We start from the raw sequence: 23,956 nt of genomic DNA on the forward strand, positions 1-23,956 counted from the left end.
TCTGAGGTCAGACTATTTTACTAAACTGGAGATCCGTGATAAGATGCGGCAAATGAAGCATATTAATTAGGTTCCTCTCCCTCCCCTCCATCCTTATAAAGGCTGCCTCAGCCAATCAGGAACAAGCAGCAATTTAAGAAAAGAGGAGAGATAACGTAACGGAAGAACCCGATCAGGAGGTTCAAATGGCTGCTTTCATGGCAAAAACACCACTAAGCAGAAACCAGTGTGCCGGGGAAGCAATTTATCACCGCGCTCCTTCTTTGTGAGCAGGAAGTGCTTAAAGAACCAGCAGGAAGTTGGAAGTTGGAGGCGTTATTCTGCCCCCCTGTATGCGGTAAAGTCTGGAACTTGAATTGTCCCGATTTGAGGATTATTTTATAATAACGTTGGGTTCTTCCATTAAAGTTCCCCGGAATCTTCCAGGACCTCTCGGAGCTTTCCGTGTTTGATGATGTCATCAGATTAATTTGTTTGTGACCAACCATACATTTTAGAAAAGATTACTCCGCTGGTGGAGATTTCTTTGGGTTTTTAGGGTTAAAGTATTAGATTTGGCCTCTTTGTTGTCATTTTCATGTAACCCAAAAATCACCGGAATGAGTGTTTCTCCCGCAGGTGAATGTCGGCGCTCGGACGCGTGGCGAGGAGTCACGTGATAGATGCTCTCGCACTGAGGGCCGGATGGACCCCTGTGATCTGTGGGAATGGCCGCAGCGTGCATCTAACGGCTTGTTTAGGTTCCAGAAGAGGGGTATCTAGGGGTCCTCAAGAGGCTCCTTACCCCCCCCACCTACCTGGATACCTGCCAGGGACAGTTAAGCCCCATCTATAGGGTCAGTCCCTCGTTATAACCCCTGTGCTCCTAGTATGAGGTTAAAATCTAAATTTAAGTTGCCAAACTTTTGGCGAAATATATATACGCTCCTCATTCACCCTTTCCATGCCAATGCATTAATCAGCAACAGCAGCACTGAAGGGGTCAATATGAATTATTATAAAAGCGGGGTTTTTTTATAGAGATTCCCCTTTATACATTCATACATACATATTACATACATATTACATACATACAAACACATGCACATATATACTTATACATACATTCATACACAGATACACACACACACTATATATATAATATATATAAACATACATATTACATACATACAAACACATACACACATTATATATATAAAAACATACATGCATACATATTACATACATACAAACACATACACATAGATACATACACATAAATACTTATACATACATTCATGCATACACAGATACACACACACACTATATATATATAATATATATATAAACATACATATTACATACATACACATACACACATTATATATATAAAAACATACATGCATACATATTACATACATACAAACACATACACATAGATACATACACATAAATACTTATACATACATTCATGCATACACAGATACACACACACACACTATATATATAATATATATATAAACATACATATTACATACATACAAACACATACACACATTATATATATAAAAACATACATGCATGCATACATGCATACATACATACACATACATATTACATACATACAAACACATACACATAGATACATATACATAAATACTTATACATACATTCATGCATACACAGATACACACTATATATATAATATATATATAAACATACATATTACATACATACAAACACATACACACATTATATATATAAAAACATGCATGCATACATATTACATACATACACATGCATATTACATACATACACATGCATATTACATACATACACATGCATATTACATACATACAAACACATACACGCATTATATATATAAAAACGTACATGCATACATACATACACATACATATTACATACATACAAACACATACACATAGATACATACACATAAATACATACATTCATGCATACACAAATACACACACATACTATATATATATATATATATATATATATATATATAAATACATGCATACATACACATACATATTACATACATACAAACACATACACATAAATACTTATACATACATTCATGCATACATAAATACACACACACACTATATATATATATATAAAACATACATGCATACATATTACATACATATAAATACATACACACACATTCATGCATACACATATATACTTACACACACATTATATATATATATATATATATATATACACATACACACACACACACATATATACATATATATACACATATACATATACACATATATACACATATACACACATATATATACACATACATATACACATATACACACATATACACATATATATATACACACATACACATATATATATATATGAGCCGGGACTACGTCTGGGAGGATGTTTTGTATCGGAAAATACTACTATTTACACAGATCCCGCAGTAAATGGTTTTCATGGGTAAACATTAAAATATTCAGAATATTAAAATATTTGCCAGCATTTATTAACCCTTCACTGCCTTCCCCCATCCCGGGGCTCAAACTGTAACAACAACCAGCAACGGCAACTGGGATTTCATATTAACCCTTCGCTCAAAGCCTGCGGAAGACCAGATCATCGTCTTATCAATAAAATAATATCGTTTATTTATCGTTTATGGAAGACATTCTATTTATATAGAAATTCTGTAAATTATCAGCCAATCCAGTACGGAACGGATCCGCCGCACAGGACTGCCGGCCGGCGAGCCGTCTCTGGATCATTCCGTGTCGCTTTTTGTTGGAATGACATGGTTTTGTCTTTTTTAATTGTTTTTATCTAATCTTTTTGTTAGCCGGAGATTTCTGTTACTCGCTCGCTGTGATCGGTGGAGAGCTGAACATTCTGACGCTCCGCCGCTCCGCCACATTCTTGCTTTGGTTTTTTGGGACAAAAAAATGTTAATTTAGGTCACCAGGTGTGCGCTCGGTGCGCTCGCTATAACAGCTCAACAAAAAAGAAACCACACGGAGACCCAGCCGACAAACCCAAAGCCCCCCAAAGCCCCCCAATGCCCACTCGCTTCATTGTTTCCAGGAAAGACCTTCATCCCACCGAATGTGCGACCCAAACCATGGCAGCCCCCCCCCCGTTTTCTCCGGGGGGGGGTATAATTATATTTCTTAATATTTCACAGCCGTTGCCGGGGGGGTAAATTCTATATTTATTCTCTGCTCTCCTATCCACATCTGGAAAAATTAGTGATTATTTTTAACTCCATTCCGGTTTAAACAAAACGGGGGGGGCAAAAAAAATATATGGGGGGGGCAGAGAATCCCAGAGCAGCGACTGACAAAAAGAGCAGATTTGGGGATTAAACCCTGCGGTGGGCACACAGGACCCCTCCGAGGTGTGCACTCCAGCCGGGAAGTAGTTAAAAGCGACTCCTTTTAACTCTTTGAGCACTGAGCTGGGCTGAGGAAACGCGCTTCCCACTCGCTACCCATTGTTCGGGGAGCAGCTGAGCAACACTCATTATTTGGGAAGGGAAGGCACTCACATCCAGTAACATGGCACTCACACTCAGTAAAGAGGTACTCACAGCCCAGTGCAAGGGAAAAAAACAGAACAAAGACACTTGAGAAGACACTCAGTAAGGAGGTACTCACTGCTCAGTAAAGGGGTACTCACTGCTCAGTAAGGGGGTACTCACTGCTCAGTAAGGGGGTACTCACTGCTCAGTAAAGGGGTACTCACTGCTCAGTAAGGGGGTACTCACTGCTCAGTAAGGAGATACTCAGTGCTCAGTAAGGGGGTACTCAGTGCTCAGTAAGGGGGTACTCACTGCTCAGTAAAGGGGTACTCAGTGCTCAGTAAGGAGATACTCAATGCTCAGTAAGGGGGTACTCACTGCTCAGTAAGGGAGTACTTACTGCTCAGTAAGGGAGTACTCACTGCTCAGTAAGGGGGTACTCAGTGCTCAGTAAGGGGGTACTCACTGCTCAGTAAGGAGGTACTCACTGCTCAATAAGGAGATACTCACTGCTCAGTAAGGGGGTACTCAGTGCTCAGTAAGGGGGTACTCACTGCTTAATAAGGAGATACTCATTGCTCAGTAAGGGGGTACTCAGTGCTCAGTAAGGGAGTACTCACTGCTCAGTAAGGAGATACTCACTGCTCAGTAAGGGGGTACTCAGTGCTCAGTAAGGAGAAACTCAGTGCTCAGTAAGGGGGTACTCACTGCTCAGTAAGGGGGTACTCACTGCTCAGTAAGGGGGTACTCACTGCTCAGTTCTCGGAAGAAGGTTCTGCATCTGCTCAGATACTGGCAAAGGGATCGACTTTTTTGGTATGATTGGGCCAATAACAACACTCAACGCTGTGCGGTATAACACGGGGCAGATACGGTATGACACGGGGCAGATACACTATAACACGGGGCAGATACGGTATAACACGGGGCAGATACGGTATAACACGGGGCAGATACGGTATAACACGGGGCAGATACAGTATAACACGGGGCAGATACACTATAACACGGGGCAGATACAGTATGATGCGAGGCAGATACAGTATGATGCGAGGCAGATACATTATGGCACGGGGCAGATAAACTATAACGCGGGGCAGATACGGTATGACGAGGGGCAGATAAACTATAACACGGAGCAGATACAGTATAATGCGGGGCAGATACAGTATAACATGGGACAGATACACTATAACATGGGGCAGATACACTATAACATGGGGCAGATACAGTATAACGCGGGGCAGATACAGTAGAATGCGGGGCAGATACAGTAGAATGCGGGGCAGATACAGTAGAATGCGGGGCAGATACAGTATAATGCGGGGCAGATACAGTATAACGCGGGGCAGATACAGTATAACGCGAGGCAGATACAGTATAACATGGGGCAGATACAGTATGACGCGGGGCAGATACAGTATGACGCGGGGCAGATACAGTATAACATGGGGCAGATACAGTATAACGCGGGGCAGATACAGTATTATGCGGGGCAGATACAGTATAACGCGGGGCAGATAATCTATAAAACGGAGCAGATACAGTATAATGCGGGGCAGATACAGTATAACATGGGGCAGATACAGTATGACGCGGGGCAGATACAGTATGACGCGGGGCAGATACAGTATAACATGGGGCAGATACACTATAACATGGGGCAGATACAGTATAACGCGGGGCAGATACAGTATAACATGGGGCAGATACAGTATGACGCGGGGCAGATACAGTATGACGCGGGGCAGATACAGTATAACATGGGGCAGATACAGTATAATGCGGGGCAGATACAGTATAACGCGGGGCAGATACAGTATAACGCGGGGCAGATACAGTATAACGCGGGGCAGATACAGTATAACGCGGGGCAGATACAGTATGACACGGGGCAGATACAGTATAACGCGGGGCAGATACAGTATGACGCGGGGCAGATACAGTATAACATGGGGCAGATACAGTATGACATGGGGCAGATACAGTATGACGCGGGGCAGATACAGTATGACACGGGGCAGATACAGTATAACGCGGGGCAGATACAGTATGACGCGGGGCAGATACAGTATAACATGGGGCAGATACAGTATGACATGGGGCAGATACAGTATGACGTGGGGCAGATACAGTATAACGCGGGGCAGATACAGTATGACGCGGGGCAGATACAGTATAACATGGGGCAGATACAGTATGACATGGGGCAGATACAGTATGACGCGGGGCAGATACAGTATGACACGGGGCAGATACAGTATAACGCGGGGCAGATACAGTATGACGCGGGGCAGATACAGTATAACATGGGGCAGATACAGTATGACATGGGGCAGATACAGTATGACGTGGGGCAGATACAGTATGATGCGGGGCAGATACTCAGTACTGACAGCACTTTTTAAGCATCTGGCAATTCATTAATTTAAAATCCCCCCCCTTCCCTCTTTGCCCAAAATAACCTCAGATTGGCACAGCCAGGGTACACACTCTTTAACCCTTTTGGTGCCCGGGCACTTGCAGTGCTGCTGGGCATTAACAGGTTAAAGAAATGACAGAAACATCACAAAGCCGAACAGACCAGGAATCACAGACACAAGAGCTTGCAATCTATGTGCGCAATCCAGACATTCCGGTTACTACTCTGTGCCAAGCTGTCTGTCCCGGTAAAGGGGTCCGCATGGAGGGGTCCGGAGGGGAATATTTGGGGGGTTTCCCTTTTCTTTCTAGCTGGACAGATACAGGTGCCCTTTAAATGCCAGGTGCCCCTGGGGGGCAAATAAAAAACCCCAGCAGGAGGCTGCGAGGTGAGAGAGACGCCACTTACCTGCAGGAGAGGTGCAGGGAATCCCATACGAGCTGTGATCAGGAAAGTGCAGCCATCCGGGGGGGGAGAGAGAGAGAGAGGAGCCCAGAAACAGCCCCAGATCCCCAGCCTCAGACGTCAGGACTCAGCCCTCCTCTCCGCACACAGAGTGCCCACAGCAGGGGCAACACGCACGGGGGGGGCAGAAGGGGCAACACGCACGGGGGGCAGAGGACAGAGCAGCAGCAGCCAGCCGCCCCTGGCCAGAGAGTGCGCAGGCAGCGAGCCCGGGGGAGCAGGTACGGGCTGATACAGGGGGGCAGGGGGAGGAGAGGCAGGCAGGCTCGGGGAGGGCCGGGGAGGAATTTCATCATCAGGCAGGGTAATGGCTGAGGAATTCATGGCGGGACACCCCGGCTCCGGACGGTTTATGCGCAGAGACGGGCACTGGGTGTGCACCACCCCGGGGAGACAGGCATTGCACAAGAGCTGACACTCTTAACTCTGTGCGTGCCGGGGGGGGGGGTCAGCTTTAAACATGCCTTCCCTGTATAGATCCTGCGGACCGAACCCGAACCCTCTTTGGGTCACCTTAACCTTTACTGTAATTAACATTAGGCACGGGAGGCAGCCAATAGGAGATGGGATCGCTGCCAGCTTGTCTCCTATTGGCTGCGCTGCATTCCAGTTTAGAATGTTGGTTGACAGAGTTGGAAATGTTGTAACACGTGTGTAAACGTTTGCGTGTAAAGAAACATTGTAGGTCCGCTGACCCCCATGCGGGTATCAGTAATGCCCTGCGGGTATCAGTAATGCCCCGTGGGCAGGGCGGGATTCTCCGTACCGCTACAGAGGGTGCAAAGGCAATTTTGTAGGGGTAATACAGAAATGGGGCTTCACTAGTTATGCTCCACCCACTCACACTTTGCCCAACCCATTATCAAGCATGTTACACCCATGCCCCACCCACAAGACCTAAGATTATAGCGGGGCAGAGATGACTGGGCGCAGGGGGTAAATTGGGAGATCTGCCCCAGAGTATCGGGGTACCGCCGTTCCATTGCTCCTTTCATTAAATTATCAAAGTGGTCGCAGTTCCAAATTCCTGTAATTTAAGCCCAATTGAGTCTTACTTTTCGTTGCTTTTGAAGCCCTGATAAGTCTTGGAGGGGTAAAAAGCTTTCAGGGGGTAGTTGGCGCAGGATCTTCTAGTCGGATTCCCCGTGCTATAAACCCACGTCATCCGGGAGACATCTTGGAGCAATTTCTCTGATCCTTAATAAATCTCTCGGCAGATTTACTCTGTGCTGCGGGAATTGGAGCTGTGGAACCGCGTATTAGGCTCACGGACTTCAAAGCCGATCCCCGGCAGCGCAGAGGCAGAGAGATTTACGGCTACAATGAATGAACACGGATCAAACCGAAGCCCTCGACTCGGGGAGCGGAGCGCTCCTGACTTTTTTATGCGGAAAACACATTTTAAACAAATTAAACTCTTTTTTTTGGGTCTCCCCCTTCCAGCAGAAGCTTTTCTTTTTATTACCTTTCTCAGGACAGATAAAACTGTCAGACACATGCGGTATTTCAACGAGGTGCAGGGGAGACGCGCGAGGAGTCCCGGCCACTGTGTGAAGCCGGGGGGTGGTCTGCCTCCCAGCTGAAATGGTACGGCCACCAAATACACCAAAGTGCCAATCGCCAATTCAAACTTAGGCTACAAAATCCCAAATTCTTACACACGTAATTATATATAAATAGATATAAATCTACATATATATATATATAAAGCAAAGATTACACCCGGCATTCACATACCACCCGACCACAGGAAGTGTCCTGTGTTGAAACATACAACGGCAACAGAGAATTTCAACCAACCAGAACGCTGCTAACTTTATAACCCCACCCCCCGCCTGCCTGTCCTTGTATATTAGGCCGGTTAGGCTTGGTTATATTTTTTAATACGGTTCAATCTCAGTTACAAGGACTGCATAAAAAATATATATTTACACCAAATAGCTTCAAAGTGCCAAATACGGGTTTTTTTCTTTATTATTATGATTATTTTTTAAATGGCGGACGGTCGGATGGACTGATTTTTCCCCAAGGAGCGCGGGCCGGTTGGAGGAAATGTTTTGCTCGGTTAACGACCTTTGAATTTGTGGCATTTCAGCGCTGCGGAGTACCGGCTTGTGGCAGGTGCCGAGCCACGGAACTGAGAGAGCTTTAAACGGGTTTATTACCAAAATATTATTTAAAAAAACAAAAAACATAAGTGATCATTCCACGGCCCTGAGCGTAAACCCGGTGTCTATATATCTATCCACTATGAGTGATAAGGTAGAAACGCATTCAATCCTTATCCCGCCCCGATCCACCTATTGCACGCGTACCTGTCCAAGGTGAGCCACGACATAACGGAAGGACCGAGTCACGTGGCGTTGGTGGTATCGGCGGAGAGACCAGTCAGGCACTGGGTGTTTAAAAGAAACATGTTTAGGGGTCCGGGTCATTCCCGGGACCCTTTCAATAATAAGCCACTACCATCAGCTCCTGTAGTAAGCAGCATTTAGGCCCCACGGCCCATTTTAGTCGCCGACTGGCTGGCGTATACCTCGCCGCCCCTGGCCCGGCACTCCTTAATCCCCTGAATCTCCTACGGAGGTATAAGCCCGATAAAAGGAAGCCGCGGCCACACGATCCGGTGGGTTTCCTCTTTTTTTATTCTCTTAATGGTTGTGACAGAAAATACAAAACACAGGAGGAGCTGCGAGCTTGCGGTCGGCGGCCAGTGACAGCGATTTCACGGCAAGCAGTCACGGAGAGGCTCGGAGCCGTGCCTGCGCCGGATCCCGGATGGGGGGCTCCACAGCTGCTCTCTGCGAGGGCCCTCGATCATTGTTCCTGCAAAGAAAGGACCGAAAGTTAGGAGCTCGAGCTTCAACGACCCGCGCCGCTCACAAAGGAGTGGGGTTAACCCATTCATCGCACTCACAAAGGATTGTTATCGTTACCGTTAATGCCCCAAATTGGGGGCTCCCAACCCCCAGTCCTCCAGGCCGCGTCGTACTCACTAAATGCTGTCCTGTTTGTGCAGCTTGAGGATTTACCTGCTGCTGCAGTCACTGCTAAATAAAGGCAATTTGCCTAAATTGGCAAATATTTCCTACTTTACATATAAAAAGGGGGCACCAGCTGCCCCCCCCCCAATACAATGGAATCCCGGCTCATGCGGAACGTAAGCGAGGAGCTCCAATGTATTAGCAGAAGTCTATGGTTTATGGATAAGTTTCAATGCCCGTCTCTTCTAAGGGTTTCATTACCAGACCCCGGCTCGGGGGGCCGAATGTCTCCTCAAGCAAGCGCTTGGGGGGTGTACTTCTGCTGGTTTAACTCCGCAGGAGCGATAAGCGGAGGAATCGGCCGCTTTAAGTCCAAACGGCCCAAATCCTGCACTAAGTTTCCACGCGGCTCCCCGGCAGCCATTAAATAATTAGGCAGTTAGCTGCCCCTGAGCCATTAACCCCGACAACACATTTGGAGGCAATTAGGGGTTTAACTGTTCCCAGCCCCCGGCTGCTCCCAACACCCCGCGTTCTCATGTAGGTCTTAGGTTATTAAAGCTTCGGAGCGCGCCGGGTGCCATGTTAGCCGAGCTGCGCGTCCTCGCTGGAAGAGACGCTTAATAGGAAACAGAGGCCGGGAGTACAAGCGGAGCGCAGCTGGATGAGACATCTGGATCCTGTGTATCCTGGGCACACATCACACAAAACCTTCATTACAAACTATTTGGGTAAAAAGAAAGAAGGTTTGGGGTCTCTACCCCCACACAGCGCCTCTGGACACAACGCAGGTGACTTAAAGGAGCAATATGAGGAGCAGAAGAGAGTCAGAAGAGAGTCAGAAGAGAGTCAAACACTTCAATGCATGAAAGGACAGGAGAGGGGAGTTTAAGTTCGGAATCTAACACTAGAGGGTCAGAGATGGGATGGAAGGAACTTTTACTTGAATGAGAGGGTGGTGGACAAGTGGAACAGCCTCCCAGCAGAAGTGGCAGAGGGCAATACCGTGAGGGTTGCATTTGGTATATATATATATATAATATATAAACATATTATTAAAAGATTACGTTACCTTGACAAACTTGCCATGGAGCAGGTAGGGGGCCTGGAAGTCGTTCTGGCAGTTGGAATACGCCATGCCCAGGCCAATTCCTGACGCGAAGGCGATGGGCCACGTCTTCCCTGCAAGCAGAGAGAGATCACGCAATCCGTGAGCCGCTTCGCAGCTTCTGACACCCGCTTTTATCGTTTCATTTGTATAAAGCCGGTGCTTTTAAAGCAGTCGCTCCCAAATCCTCTCTCGCGACTCTAAGACTAAAAGAACGCGTTGGGGAGCTCAATGCGCGAGCGGGAGGCCGCGGGGACCCCTCCGTGTGACGCGCGACGTTTACCCGACTGCCGGGCGATAAACATGAGATTCTCCCCGACGCGGTCCGACGGCAGGAGAATCTGGAATCAGCTGTCTGTACCCAATCGAAGCGCTCGGTGCGTGAGCCAGGACTTAGCATCCCAGCCACGAGCAACGCGCCACGTACAGGGCGGTAAGTGCCGTAACATCGACAAGCTGGACAGACCCCCAGGAATCACCGTCAGGAGACCCCCATCACTCGGTGGTACTTACTCTTAAAGAAGATCACTGAAAAAACGATCCCCAATCCAAGGCCAGCTCCTGCAACGAAACGTCAGCAATTAGTACGGAGCATCGCCTGCCTGGCCTGCGCTGCATGCGCTCAGGTGGTTAAAACAGCTTTAATTGTAAAACCCATTACTTATCAGTCGGTAAGAGACCGCGTGTGACGGGCGGCAGCTTCCCAGCTAACCAACGCCACTCCAGACCTTTCCCAAGCCCCCACTCTGGCACTGAAACGGTTAAACCCTCGCTTCTCATTCCCTTTGGCCAGTTACAGGTTAAACCCTCCGACCTGCGCGGACACGTAACGGAGCGCACGTGATTCTGCCACAGAGACCGCGGCCCCGGCCAAACACGGCTCGCTTACGGGAACCGCACGGGATTCGACACGGAGGCTCCAAGGAACCGATCCGGCTTTGGAACGCACAGGGTTAACTGAACGTGCCCCCCCCCAGCACTCTCAGCCACTCAGTACAGTGGGGGCGTCAGACTGAATAGAGTTCAGTTTCAGGTTTTTTTCTATGGAAGGTGTGCATGCAGAGAACTACAACTCCCACAATCCTCGGAAGCCTCTGAACACTGTAAGCATGATGGGAGTTGTAGTTTCTGAATGGCTGCCCGCTGGTGGTGACGGGGGGGGGGAGCTGAAAATTGCTCCTTCTCCCCAAAAGCAGAGAGCAATTTTAAAGCACAGAGTAATTTTGTTGGCGACGCGTTTCGCATAAACCGCCAATAATTGATTCCGAGAAGGGTTCGTCTTTCTCTGCTGATGGGGCGGACAAAGCGTTTGGGTCATTTTAAGGGAGTTTTCAGAGTTTACACTGGAAGCACGGTCTAAATCCTTAACTATGTGAGTGCCGGGGGGGGGCAGCAGAGCAGGGGTCGGACCCCCGCCGGCGTGTGGCGGTCTCCGTCACCTGATCGTGCCGCGTCGCACACCTGTTTTCAGTAACGTGCGCCGCACCTCCAGCAATGCCCTGAACTCACAACAATAAAACATGAAAGGCTTTGTCTTCTCATAAAAGCAACGCAAGAGGCCCGGCTGGAGAGAGGGGAGCCGCAGGCTGCGAGGGGAGCACAGGAGGAGGAGGGAGAGGCAGGAGACGGGGAGGGAGGGAGGGAGACGGGGAGGGGGGGGGCAGAATTTTACACCTTCTCTGTGACGGCTTCAAACGCTTAATTGAAAAAACAGAGCGCGGCTGCTTCATTTACTTCTCGCTATTAACCTGCCACATGCCACCCCCCCACGTGCGTGCGCGAATACCCCGCCAGCGAGATTAGGTCAGAGCGTACGCGGTGGGGCCTGGCTCGCTCTGCAGCGCTCGCTTTGCTTGGAAACGCCTCGTTTTCTGCCAATTCGCGCCAAAACCACATGCATCACCCGCTCGGCCATCGATAGATCGCTGGGGGTAAGGGGGCCGGCGGGTGCCAAGCCGGGGTAATAAGGGGGAGGTAATGACTGCTTAATAGGCCGCGCAGTGCTAGCGGGGACGGTAAAAGCCCTGCCAGCTCTATGGTAGTAAAACGGTTAACTAAAGGTGAAAATGAGAATTTGCAGCATATTCTACCTCCGCGGCAGAACATTCACAAAACCTGGAAACAGATCGGCCCCCCAGCGGCCCGTCTAGACGCCCCTTTCTCCTGCTGTAAAGACCCAAATGTAAATTCCCTTGCTATACCACTTCTGCTGGGAGGCTGTTCCACTTATCTACCACCCTCTTGCATCCCATCTCTTCTCTCCCCCGAGCCGGACACACTGAGGTCTCTCGATCTTTCCTGATCGTTAGTATCTGGCGAGCCGCGCTCCTCCGTGAAAGGGGGAGAGATTACGTCTCTCCATCGCCCATGCGCGGGGACCGGGCTCGTATCACCACAAATCCCCCAAATTCAGCACAAGACCCCAGAAAAGCGAAGAAGAGGCACCGGGATCACCCGCCGTGTGCCCGTTTCCGGGCGGTTGCTATCCGCCTGTCCTATCACGTCGCGGCTTCGCGTGCAATCCGACACGGACTCCAGAAATATCCGAGAACAGAGCCCGGGGGAGCGCTCTCCGCGCAGGACATTCCTCGTCTGGGAGCGACGGTCTGCAGGAGTGTTTTATGGGAAAACCCCGGCGGGGGGATTAAAAGCAGCCGTGGGGGGCTAGGGGGGCATGTGTGCGACGGGGCAGAGGGCAGATCTGGCCACATGTGGGGCACCTCGCCACGGGGTCTACAGACGCATCACAACCTGCGGCGGACCCTTTAACCGTTCAAAGCGGGCACCCCCCCATCATTATTTAATGAGCCGCAGAACCGCCGCTTCCTATTGGCTGCAGGATATCATTCCGTTCATTGATAGAGCGCCGGCACAGAAGGAGAAGAGAGCGCTGCTCCCGGGAGCTCGCAATCTAAATCGGAGAGATTGGGATAAAATAATTTTTCCGGGGTCCGTCGAGGGGTTTCCGTGTTCCATGTAGGATTCTTAAATTATATATATTTTTAACTCTTTGATTCCTGCATGGCGTCCGGCCCCTCGGCCCCCGGAGGCCCGCGTTAATTAGCCGTCTCCCTCTCCTTGAACCCGGCGTTACCTTCTGGAAACAATCTTCCCGTATTTGCTGCGGGGGTCTCGCCGCTTTTCTAATGAATATGTAAATCACCGCGGAGGCTTTACCCCCCCCCGGAATATTCCATCGCTTCCCGCGTAGGATTGTGCAGGGGGGGGGGTGCGGCGTGCGCCATGCCGGCCACAAAATAAAACAGGCTAAAGAGTGTCAGGAAAAACATCCCACCCGGGTTCAGAGATAAAGCCAAACTCGGCATCTGCCGGCCACATTTTACTCTCCAGCGCTGATCCGACGCGAGCTCACGGGACAAAGGCTGTGTGTTCAGGGGGTTCCCGCGCAGGACCTTCCGCAGGATGTGGGGAACGTTGGGCTCCATGCTAATGAGACACCTGAACACGCGGCTCCTTCAAACACGGGCGCCCTCGCACATGCGCGGAGCCGCTCACACGCTGAATATGATGGTTATTCCCGGCGATCTACCGGCCGCAGCGGCGAAGCTCCCCTGCGCATGCGCGGCAACCTCCGGGAGCGAGGATAAACTGGCAGTTTTCTGGAGGAATACAAAACCCCTTCAGTAACCCCGCGGTGAGAAAATAAAAACCCTTCCCCGACGCCAGCTGGGTAAACCGAAGGCCACCCAGGAACGGCTCGCTGAATGCCGCATACTGTTACCCCGCGCTGCGCCCGGTGCCTCGGCTTCACGGCCGTAACCCTTTGGGGACCAACGAGGCGAGCAAAAGAGCAGCACAGGCTTGGCTTTTGTTTTAGGCAGCGCGGTTCAGCTGTGCAGTGGAGAGGATAAACTGCCAGAGAGCCAAACCACAAGAACATCCACTACGGAGAGCCGAGCCACAGGAAGGTCAACCGCCAGAGAGCCAAACCACAGGAGGGTCAACTACAGAGACCCTGAGCCACGGGAGGGTCAACCGCCAGAGAGCCAAACCACAAGAGGGTCAACCACAGAGACCCCGAGCCACGGGAGGGTCAACCGCCAGAGAGCCAAACCACAAGAGGGTCAACTACAGAGACCCCGAGAGGGTCAACCACAGAGACCCTGAGCCACGGGAAGGTCAATCACCAGAGAGCCAAACCACTAGAGGGTCAACCACAGAGACCCCGAGAGGGTCAACCACAGAGACCCTGAGCCACGGGAAGGTCAATCACCAGAGAGCCAAACCACAGGAGGCTCAACCACAGAGACCCCGAGCCACGGGAGGGTCAACCGCCAGAGAGCCACACCACAAGAGGGTAAACCACAGAGACCCCGAGCCACGGGAGGATCAACCGCCAGAGAGCCACACCACAAGAGGGTCAACTACAGAGACCCCGAGCCACGGGAGGGTCAACCGCCAGAGAGCCAAACCACAAGAGGGTCAACCACAGAGACCCTGAGCCACGGGAGGGTCAACCGCCAGGGAGATGAATATCACACAGCTCAATCACAAGAGGGTCACCTGCAGAGACTTGAGCCACAAGAGGGTCACCTGCTAGAGCCCAGAGCCTCAAGAGGGTGGACTCCCAAAAAGCTGAGCCATGTGAGGACCAGAAGTCTACTAGAGACACCATAAGGGTCAAATAAAGAGCCAAGCCACAGGAAGGAAAACCAGGCAAAAGCTATTTAACATCTGTGACATCATCTTTAACGTGCGATGTAACGCGAGGCAGGGAGGTTCTAATTCCTCCCCGGAGGATGATGCTGCGATTCACGAGAAAGATTTAATAACGGATTAGGCTGCTCTGGTAATCCAATTGTCTCTCATCTCAACAGATCAGTGGCCAGATTCCCAAACCCTCAGCGGACGAGCGGGGGAGATTAGGCCGTCCCTGGGCTCGGGGCACGCGGGACGGGAAGCATACGGCGGGGGGGGGCTTGGCGTTTAAGGCTACATGTTGAAAAAGGAAGATTTGGTATCATTGCTGAGAAAGAACAGATCGCAGCGTAAATAACAGGAGAGGAGGTCTGCGTGCCATAAAAACAGCATCTGGATTTCATGGGACGAGAACAAGAAAAAAAAACGAGAACAAACAAAACGCCTCGAGCCTCCGGTGCCCCAACGCGGGACAAAAAAGGTCTAAACCCGGCCCTTCTGCAAATCACACAGAAAACGACTGCCTCCAGAAGCCCTCTGATTACACGCAGACGGATATCACCCCATATATATATTATATACACACGCGCATGCTCGTCGGGGCACAGACGAGGTTATGGGATGTAGCGGAGCCCCCGTGCCGCGGGGCGATGTAGACGCGCTCCCTGCCAGCTCCCGGGGGCCGGCGGCCAGGTCCACATTCTGATGTTATCTGCCCCGACGCCTCGTGACGGGCGGCCCCTTCTCAGCTTCGTAAAATACATTTTTTTTTGTATTTTGAACGCGGAGGTGCTGGGCAAGTTAACAAAAACACAGAGCGCTGCCAAGGTCCCATAATCCCGTTCTGGAGACTTCCGGCTCCTCTGCACGTGTTTTGGGTGTTTTTCCTCCCCATTTTCTGGGAATAGGTTTTAATTACTACACAGACCGGCAAAGCCTGCAAAGTTTACAGAGGATTCGACGCCTCGCGAACTGGATTCCCTCATCTGTCCCGACCCTCAGCTCCGCTTCCTATAGGCAGATCGGGTCATCTTCCATTAACGGGGAGAAATAATAATTATATAGCGCCATCATACTCCGCAGCGCTGTACACAGGGTGAGGAGGGCTCTGGTCCAAAGAGCTTGCGCTCTAGAAGCTTTCATTTAAGAACCCCTTGTGTATATGGAGAACCTTAAGGCTCCTGAGTCTCCATTTATGGGATTTAAAGGGTTAACCCAACTCGGGAAGGGGCTGAAGCTCTTCTAGCACCCACTTCTTCTCGAGCGCAGGTCCTATCCGCTTGGCCATGCGCGTTGCGGCGAGCCGCCTGCCAGCAGTTCTCTCGTGTCGCCTCGCGGCAAAGCGTTTAACGAGGGGCCGAAATAAAAAAACCGGCTCTTTTCGTGCCGTAGGAAATGGAAAATATATCCTGCGCAGAAGAGCACAATACTCCAGCACATTGGCACGCCGGCACGAGACTACCCGTGCCAAGCCTTCCTTTTCCATTTAATATGTTTCATCTCACCTCGGGCCGCTTCCTGCGCAGGGGGAGTCTGCAGGGGCCGCTGGCCTGGGCCCGTTAACCCTTTGGCAGCCTGCTGGGAGATCCTTAAACGAGGAAGAAATCCCCCCCTCCCCAAATCCATGATTTTAAAAGCCTTGTGCTCACAAAACACACAAAAAACCCCAAAACCTTATAAATGATTGCATCAGGACTAGAAATCCATCCATTCCTCATAATACCCATTAACCCATCGCTTGAGGCTGAAACGGTGTCACGAAATAGCTCGTCCAATCACGTTAGTGTTAAAACGGAATACCGGAACATATAGAAGAAAGGAGTTTTATTTTCATAACATAAAGGGCTTGTTTAGAAAACAAATTATAAATAAATACAATATATTATAATAATGATAATAAGTATCAGCGGCGATCTGTGCCTGCCGGAGGAGAGGATAAATCGGGAGCAATTCTGAAGAAAATGGTTAAAAAGCAGAGCGATGGTCGGGGACTTTTCTTTGGTTGCCATGGGGATTGCTCCCCTTTTTCAGCCAGCTCGCCCTGTCTATACTGGCTTATGGACAGTGTCCATGCCACCCAGCCGTGAAAGCACGCTTGGCGCGGTCAGACTGAGCATGTTTTGGCTATAAATACAGAAAAGGGCCGAGATGGACGAGCCGATTACCGCGCGGATCGGGTTTCTATCGGCCGGGACGGAGATAAGCCGGGGAAGGGAACGCAATAACCCGGGGACCGCGAAGCTGCGTGTCTGGAGAGCATTTATCTGGATAATCTCCAGGAACGTAATCTCCAAACAAAACAACCCAAAATAATTACAAATACGCGGCTGATGCGGCTCCGCAAAGCAAACAATTACAGGCCACGGCGCGGAGCGGCCCCCGGCCGGGGCATCAAGCAGCTGCACCAAAGATTTAGCCTTTTTAAACATTTAAAGTAAAGATGCATTACGGCTTCTCCGCCTGGGGCTGGAATGAGGGAAATGACTAATTGCGGTCGATTATTTTTTTGTAATATCCCTGAAAAAACACACAAAGCTATAAAAACAAGAGGAGATCACAGAGAGTCCGCGCTGTAAACACGTAAATCAACGTCAAGCTGCTGGCACCGGGGTGCGCGGGGTTACGGAGGAGACTCCTAGTCTGCGCAGGACCCTTTAAGTGCCTTCAGGACGGATTCTTAAAAGGGTCTAATCATAGTTCCACCCACTCCTGCTTATGCCATGTGCTTATATTGCAAGCTCCACCCACTTTAGGTATGCTCCACCCACCTGTAAAATACTTCCCCCGGGAAGCCCCCAGACGTTTAATATAGCGAATAGTCGGCAGTGAGCGCTGGATTTAAAAGTATCATTATTTACTCCGATACGTTCTAACCAACAAGAGCTACAAAGGAATAAAACATTCGCTACACTCAATGGGGTTTATTCACTAAACGGGGGGTTTAACTCGGTCGTTCACTGTAACGGACCAATAAAAGGCTGCGCTTACCCTGTATAAATCACAAGTAAAAGGTGTGGAGACATCACTGATTTAATCATACATTACACAGGGCCAGCCAAAAGTATCATGTAAAGATACATGTAAAACAACTCTCCGTTTAGTGAATAGAGCCCAATGACCTGAACCTGTCCCAAAGTCAGTGCGAAGGAGAGGGCTGCAGCGGCCAAAAACGCGCTCCTCGAGCCAGCGAAAGAGCAGAGCTTAGCGTTTCCGTGCCGAGTCCGTCACGCCCTGAGGTCGCGCGCTGCTAACAGGACTTGGCAAAACCCCTATCCAAAGAAAAATAGCATTTTATTAAAAAACAGGACATTCCGTATAAATGTATCCGCCGCTCAATCCTAGAGAGACCGTTTCCCAAATCCATCACCCTTTCAACGGGGGGGGGGGGGGCTCTCAAATTTTCCAAATCTCACAATTCTCAACGCTCGGGGTCCGCCCTGAAATACGCTCCCCGCCAGCCTTTTATTTGCCCCGTTCTGCGGTAACGCAGGGGGCGCGCAGGACCGAGAGACGCCGAACCGGCCGTGGAAGGAGGGAGCAGCAGAAGATCTTCTCGAAGCAGTCCAGAAAATAAGAATTAGCAGCCAGAAAGCGGGGTTATTGGAGCCAAAACTCAGACAGGAAGTAGAAGGAGTTATTACTTATTTACTTAATTTTATAAGGTGTCACAGCCCGCGCCTCGTTTTATACGTTTCAGGACCACTTCAAGCTACAAGCGCGCAGGTTGAAAAGTTTTCTGTACTCATTTAACTGCCAATTTTATCCAATTCCAGGCAGCTGTTTTTCCGGAATCCACGCACAAAGAAAGGTCTTAATTCTGGCAAAAGGCTCGGGTTCTCTCTCTTTTTTCTCTCTCTTTCTTCAATGACTATTTATTTCCAAAAATAGTGAAGCAGATTTAATGAAACTTCGGAAAATAAATTAGGATCTGGAATGGCTACAAAGCCTACAAAGTTCCATCCGGTTTCAAACTCTTCCCAGCAAAGTTACAAGACCCCGTGAAACAAAAAAAATAACCCCCCAAAAAATAAAGAATAAAAAAAAATACATATATATATATAACGGAGGGGAACACAGCGATAAGGTGGGGTCGGCCCCGGCAGGAAGCGAAGGGGTTAAATGCCAGGACTAATGAATATGCCGCAGCCAGGATCCTAATACACAGGGATATTGTTCCCCGCGGGGAAGAAGTCTCACATCTGGAAAACGTGTGTGCGCAGAAAGTGCCAACCACCGGGCCGCTCTCTAAAACCGCTTCCCACAATGCCCTGCATGAAAGCAACTGCGGGTGCCGCAGAGAAAGTCTGCTTTTTAAACACGCGTGTTGCTTGCATGCGCGACGCGTGTTCAATCGGACATATGATTTCAAGAGACGAGGCCATTCATAAAAAGCGGCAAGAAACACTCGCGCACTCTAATGAGAGTTCAGACGATGCGGCTCGCTGCCGCGGTGGGTCAACTGCGTTTGAAAAGTCTGTTTTTTAACCAAAAGCATTCTGTGGAGGCCAGAGGTCTCCGGGCGGCCACGCTTCTTGTCGGCCGTGACATACGTTTACTAGCCGGCGGTGAGAATCTGAGGGCACGCCTGTACCTGTCCTCGACAGCAGGAAACTAGAAGCCTAGGCCCGAGCAGTGCAATATCTTTGAACCAGTAACTAGTTTAAGAGCGAGAGTTACGGGCCGTTTACACATTTATTCACGCTGAAGGTTAATCCAGATCTACAGCAAATCCACAAGCAAACACTTTAAAGTATTATTAATCTTAATATTCTCTAGAGATTCGGAGGAGTTTAGGAACCGGTGGCTCTGAAAGTGTTAAACACAGCCGGAGACTCCACGCAGGCCGACCCCATAGCCCTGAGAACCTGGGGGCCGCCGGACGGACAGCCTCTGCAGCTGAGCTCCCCAGACGTTTGTTGGTTACTCAGCCTCACGATGAATCTGCTCTGGTCTGCAGCTGTCTCTGCCGAGAGGCTACGTTTGGCCCGTTCTGCACGAAAATAGCTCAAGACACGCTGCTAATTATCAGGTGGCCCTGAAACCCAATATGAAAGGGTTAAAAGGGTCGAAGCTCACGGTCAGAAATTAGAGTCTATGCGAAGCAGACGCAGCAAGACGTCTCAAGACCGTAAGATTTCCATGCAGAAAAATGCTATCCCGCTCTGCGATTCTTCACCGAGTCCCGTCTCCCACGGGGGGGGGGGGGATTTCTCCCGTTCGGAGATGGAAGCCTGCCTCACTATCCTACCGGTCGGTCGTTAAAGCAGAAGCATGACGTCACACAGAAGAGAGCGCTAAAACATTCTATGATCCAGATAATTACGTTACATATGGCTACAAACTGCATAAACATAACGAGATATAAAATAAAACGGTAACGTAACAGCTGCTGTATAAATAATAATAAAAAATAATAAATAATACAACGAGCATCAGCCAGAAATTCCTACTCCCCTCACACACAAAGTATTTTAATACACATATACATATATATATCTATATATATATATATATTATTTTTCTAACTTTCATTTGTATAGCACCAACAATTTATGCAGCGCGTCACGCAATATTTATATTGTGTGTGCGTGTGTGTATAATATATGAGAAACTCCTATTTTCATTTTGTAAATGAAGAATCGTGGAATTTGTGGAATAGCCAGAGACCCCCATTTCTTGACCAACGCACGATACCCCCCACGTACGGATTGAGCTCCGGAAGAAAAGCCCAAATCCCTTGCCTTTTCTTTTTCAGAAGGGGAAACTTCTCCTTATCTCATTGCTGATGCATGCGCGTTTCTTTCCATCCAGAATTCTGATTAAAGATTCAATGGAAATAAGTGAACTTTCACTGTTTATTAAGAAACGAGGAAATCAAAGTTAAAGCAAAACAGAAACAGATGATGGTTTTAGGCGACTGCTCAGCACCAGCTGGGATCCTTTGATCCGCCCCACATGCCAGAGTCCATCATTACGGAGATCCGCTGCGTGCGAAATGCCGCTTTTCTTACCCGGGGCAGGGCAATCAGTGACCTGGGGGGGGGGCAGGGGGCTTATTTATCTGTGCCTTGCCAATGAAAAAAAAGTGGCGATGGAGGGATGTAAGGACCAAACTTTACACAGAATCTAATGGCCCAAGAGGGTCTTAGTAAAATAGATGTGGGACCCCCATATGTTTCTCCTCTGAAAAGGCCAAAGCTGAAACAACAGGATGATTTTCATCTCAAAGACAGTCAGAGCCGGTTTCACCAACCCCCCCCCCCCCCCGCCGAGGAGATCAGACACATCTGGGTCCTTAAAGCCGGACCACGGAGCAATACAACGCTCCCCCTGCTATAGGTCGCCCCCACGCAATGCCCCTTCTGCTCTGTCACATACAGTAAAGAGATCTCTCTCGCTCTATTCTCTTTACTCGGGATTATACGGCTGTAAAGAGTCTCTTTGGCCGTGCCTGCGTGTATCACCTCCTCCCGACGACCACTCAGTCTGAAGGACATCTGTCGTTAATTCTGCTACCGCTAGAAAGGTTTTCTCCGTGGACTGTAAACGTGACGGTGCGGCAGCGGCTGTGGGTACCTCCATCTATGCCGCCACAGAGCAGGCGTACTCCCTATCAGCAACGTCTTCAACCAGCCAGCCTTCGGTCTTAATGATGGTTCCGCACATCTTGAATCCCCTCTCCAGAACCGGCTCTCCGGGGGTGTTCTGGTGCCCCTGTGTGTACGGAACCCGACCGGAAACCCTGCAGCATGCGCCATCTCTCGTAGGGAGAACATCCCGGAATCCAAACTGAACTTCTGGTGACGTCTATTAATTCTATAGATAAATAACATAAGGCGTAAGAGGCTTACTGTGCAGCGGTCTTCTCCGTCCTTCCATTAAGTATCTACCAGAAAGCGATATATTCTCCCAGCCCTAAGAATATATCATCCATCTTCCGGAGATCTGAGCGCATGGAGCGCTGCTCCTTTCCCGTTGGTCCGCGGGGTAATTGACGTCGTCGCCCCGTTACCGTCGTCCGTGGCTGTGCTGATCGCACCGGTCATCTCCAAACAAGCACTTGAGACAGAACTTCAGGAGGTCGCCAAAGCTCCTCGTTGAGCAGGACTCCCCTTAACGTTTCTTCCTGTTAATGAACATTTTAACGCACTGCTTGTCCCGGTTACCTATTGTACAGCGCTGCGGAATATGGTGGTGCTTTATCAATAAATAATTATTTCATTCATCAGCGTTACTTTTGCCCCCCGGTAATCCGTGGCGTGTTTCTGTGTCAACGAGATGTTAGCCAAATTAACAAGCCCACCAAACAAGGTTGAGGGTCATGAGTTTTTAACGGCAGAGATAAGCAGGGGGCGTTTTGGCAACGAGGAGGCAGCGTACGGCACCGTAAGACCGTAGAGCTCCAAGCCATGCAAACCACACATCAAAAAAACTTTTAAAGAAGGTTACTTTGGAGTCTCTAGGCGACACGTAAACTCCCGGTAACTCACTAACTCCTCTCCGCCACAATGCCCGAGTCTGTCTGACCCCTGACCTTCCACCTGCGGTTTCCCTCCACCACTGACCTGTGCCACCCTGAGGGTCCTGGATACAGCAAACTTAGAAGAGATGACTCTGCTTTCCCTGGCGTCTACACCCTGAGCCTGTACTTGTCCCCATTCCTCCTTTCCTGACACTGTACTTGTCATCATGACTCCTTTCCTGACACTGTACTTGTCATCATGACTCCTTCCCTGACATTGTACTTGCCCCCATTCCTCCCACTGTACTTGCCCTCCATTCCTCCTTTCTTCACACTGTACTTGCCCTCCATTCCTCGCCCCAAGGTGGCACATTCAGTAGGAATACCCCTGTAAACTGCCTGTGAGCTCCCCGATACCTGTCTGCCCCTTGGCCTAGCTGCAGCAGCGCACACCTGTCACACCTCCCTCCCTGACGCCGGACTCCAACGTGTTTGGATATTTACCCAGTGCAGCCCGAGTATAAATCCCGCCTGCCCCCTAACATTACCGAATTTGACGGCTGAGTCGGCCAGACACCGGTCCCACTTCCTCCCGAGCTCCGAATCCGACATGTTCACCTAGTGCAGAGCGAGGTCAAGGCGGATCTCGCGAGATCACTGATCCGCAGCGCGTGCATACAGCTCAGCTCTCGCGAGAATGCGTGCTGCAGCTTCCTCCGGTAGCCAAGGTTACCCGTACCACGAGACCCTAACCTTGGGAGCGGCTTGGAAGCTGAAATATCAATAACTTTATTGCACGTGACAAAGTGTCAAAGGGTCCATATAACTCACAGAAAACATGTATTATTCCTAAAGATTCTGTGGAATTATGTAAACCAATTAGTATTATTAATTTTATTTATATGAATTTGTAATGGATATGATTTGTAATTAACTGAATAACGACATAAAAAAGTAATAAATAATATTGCCTGATGGCAACCACAACGTGGCCGGGTCACATCCTGACCATGTAACTTGTTGTCACAGGCAACTGGTCAGCACAGCATGGTTCCCACTGTTGGGACTACTAGCCAAACAGGAGAAAAGTCGTTGGAGGTTACAGGTGGACGGGGAGGCAGCCGAGGGCAGGGTGATCCAGGACTCCAGGCACCCGACGCCGAAGGAGCTGAATCCAGATGCAGCTAGAGGACCAAGTCCGGACATAGCTGGAGGACCATGTCCAGGTGTCTAGAACTTGGTCCACCAGTTGCGTTCGGACTCCAGGACTTGGTCCACCAGCTGCGTCCAGACTCTAGGACTTGGTTCACCAGCTGCGTCCGGACTCTAGGACTTG

The 23,956-nt window shown here is 49.5% G+C and overlaps 1 protein-coding gene across 1 annotated transcript; it reads right to left on the reverse strand.

The window, feature by feature from the left end:
* Positions 1 to 9,034: 9,034 nt before the first annotated feature.
* MICOS10 (mitochondrial contact site and cristae organizing system subunit 10) lies at positions 9,035 to 23,312 on the reverse strand. Its single transcript, XM_053451922.1, has 4 exons — positions 23,169 to 23,312; positions 11,013 to 11,060; positions 10,464 to 10,573; positions 9,035 to 9,233 (listed from the first exon to the last, which is right to left on the reverse strand). The coding sequence occupies exons 1-4, from the start codon at positions 23,230 to 23,232 to the stop codon at positions 9,225 to 9,227; spliced, it is 231 nt and encodes a 76-aa protein (XP_053307897.1). The 5' UTR covers positions 23,233 to 23,312; the 3' UTR covers positions 9,035 to 9,224.
* Positions 23,313 to 23,956: the final 644 nt, after the last annotated feature.

Source organism: Spea bombifrons, chromosome 12, assembly GCF_027358695.1.
Source record: "Spea bombifrons isolate aSpeBom1 chromosome 12, aSpeBom1.2.pri, whole genome shotgun sequence".
NCBI classification, from domain to species: Eukaryota; Metazoa; Chordata; class Amphibia; order Anura; family Pelobatidae; genus Spea; species Spea bombifrons.

Excerpts from the sequence above, each read along its gene's own strand:
- MICOS10 (XM_053451922.1), bottom strand. The coding sequence starts at position 23,232 with ATGTCGGATTCGGAGCTCGGGAGGAAGTGGGACCGGTGTCTGGCCGAC. Across the intron at positions 11,061-23,168 it reads CGACTCAGCCGTCAAATTCG|GAGCTGGCCTTGGATTGGGG; the intron begins GTAATGTTAGGG and ends GTTTCGTTGCAG. Across the intron at positions 10,574-11,012 it reads TTCAGTGATCTTCTTTAAGA|GGAAGACGTGGCCCATCGCC; the intron begins GTAAGTACCACC and ends CTCTGCTTGCAG.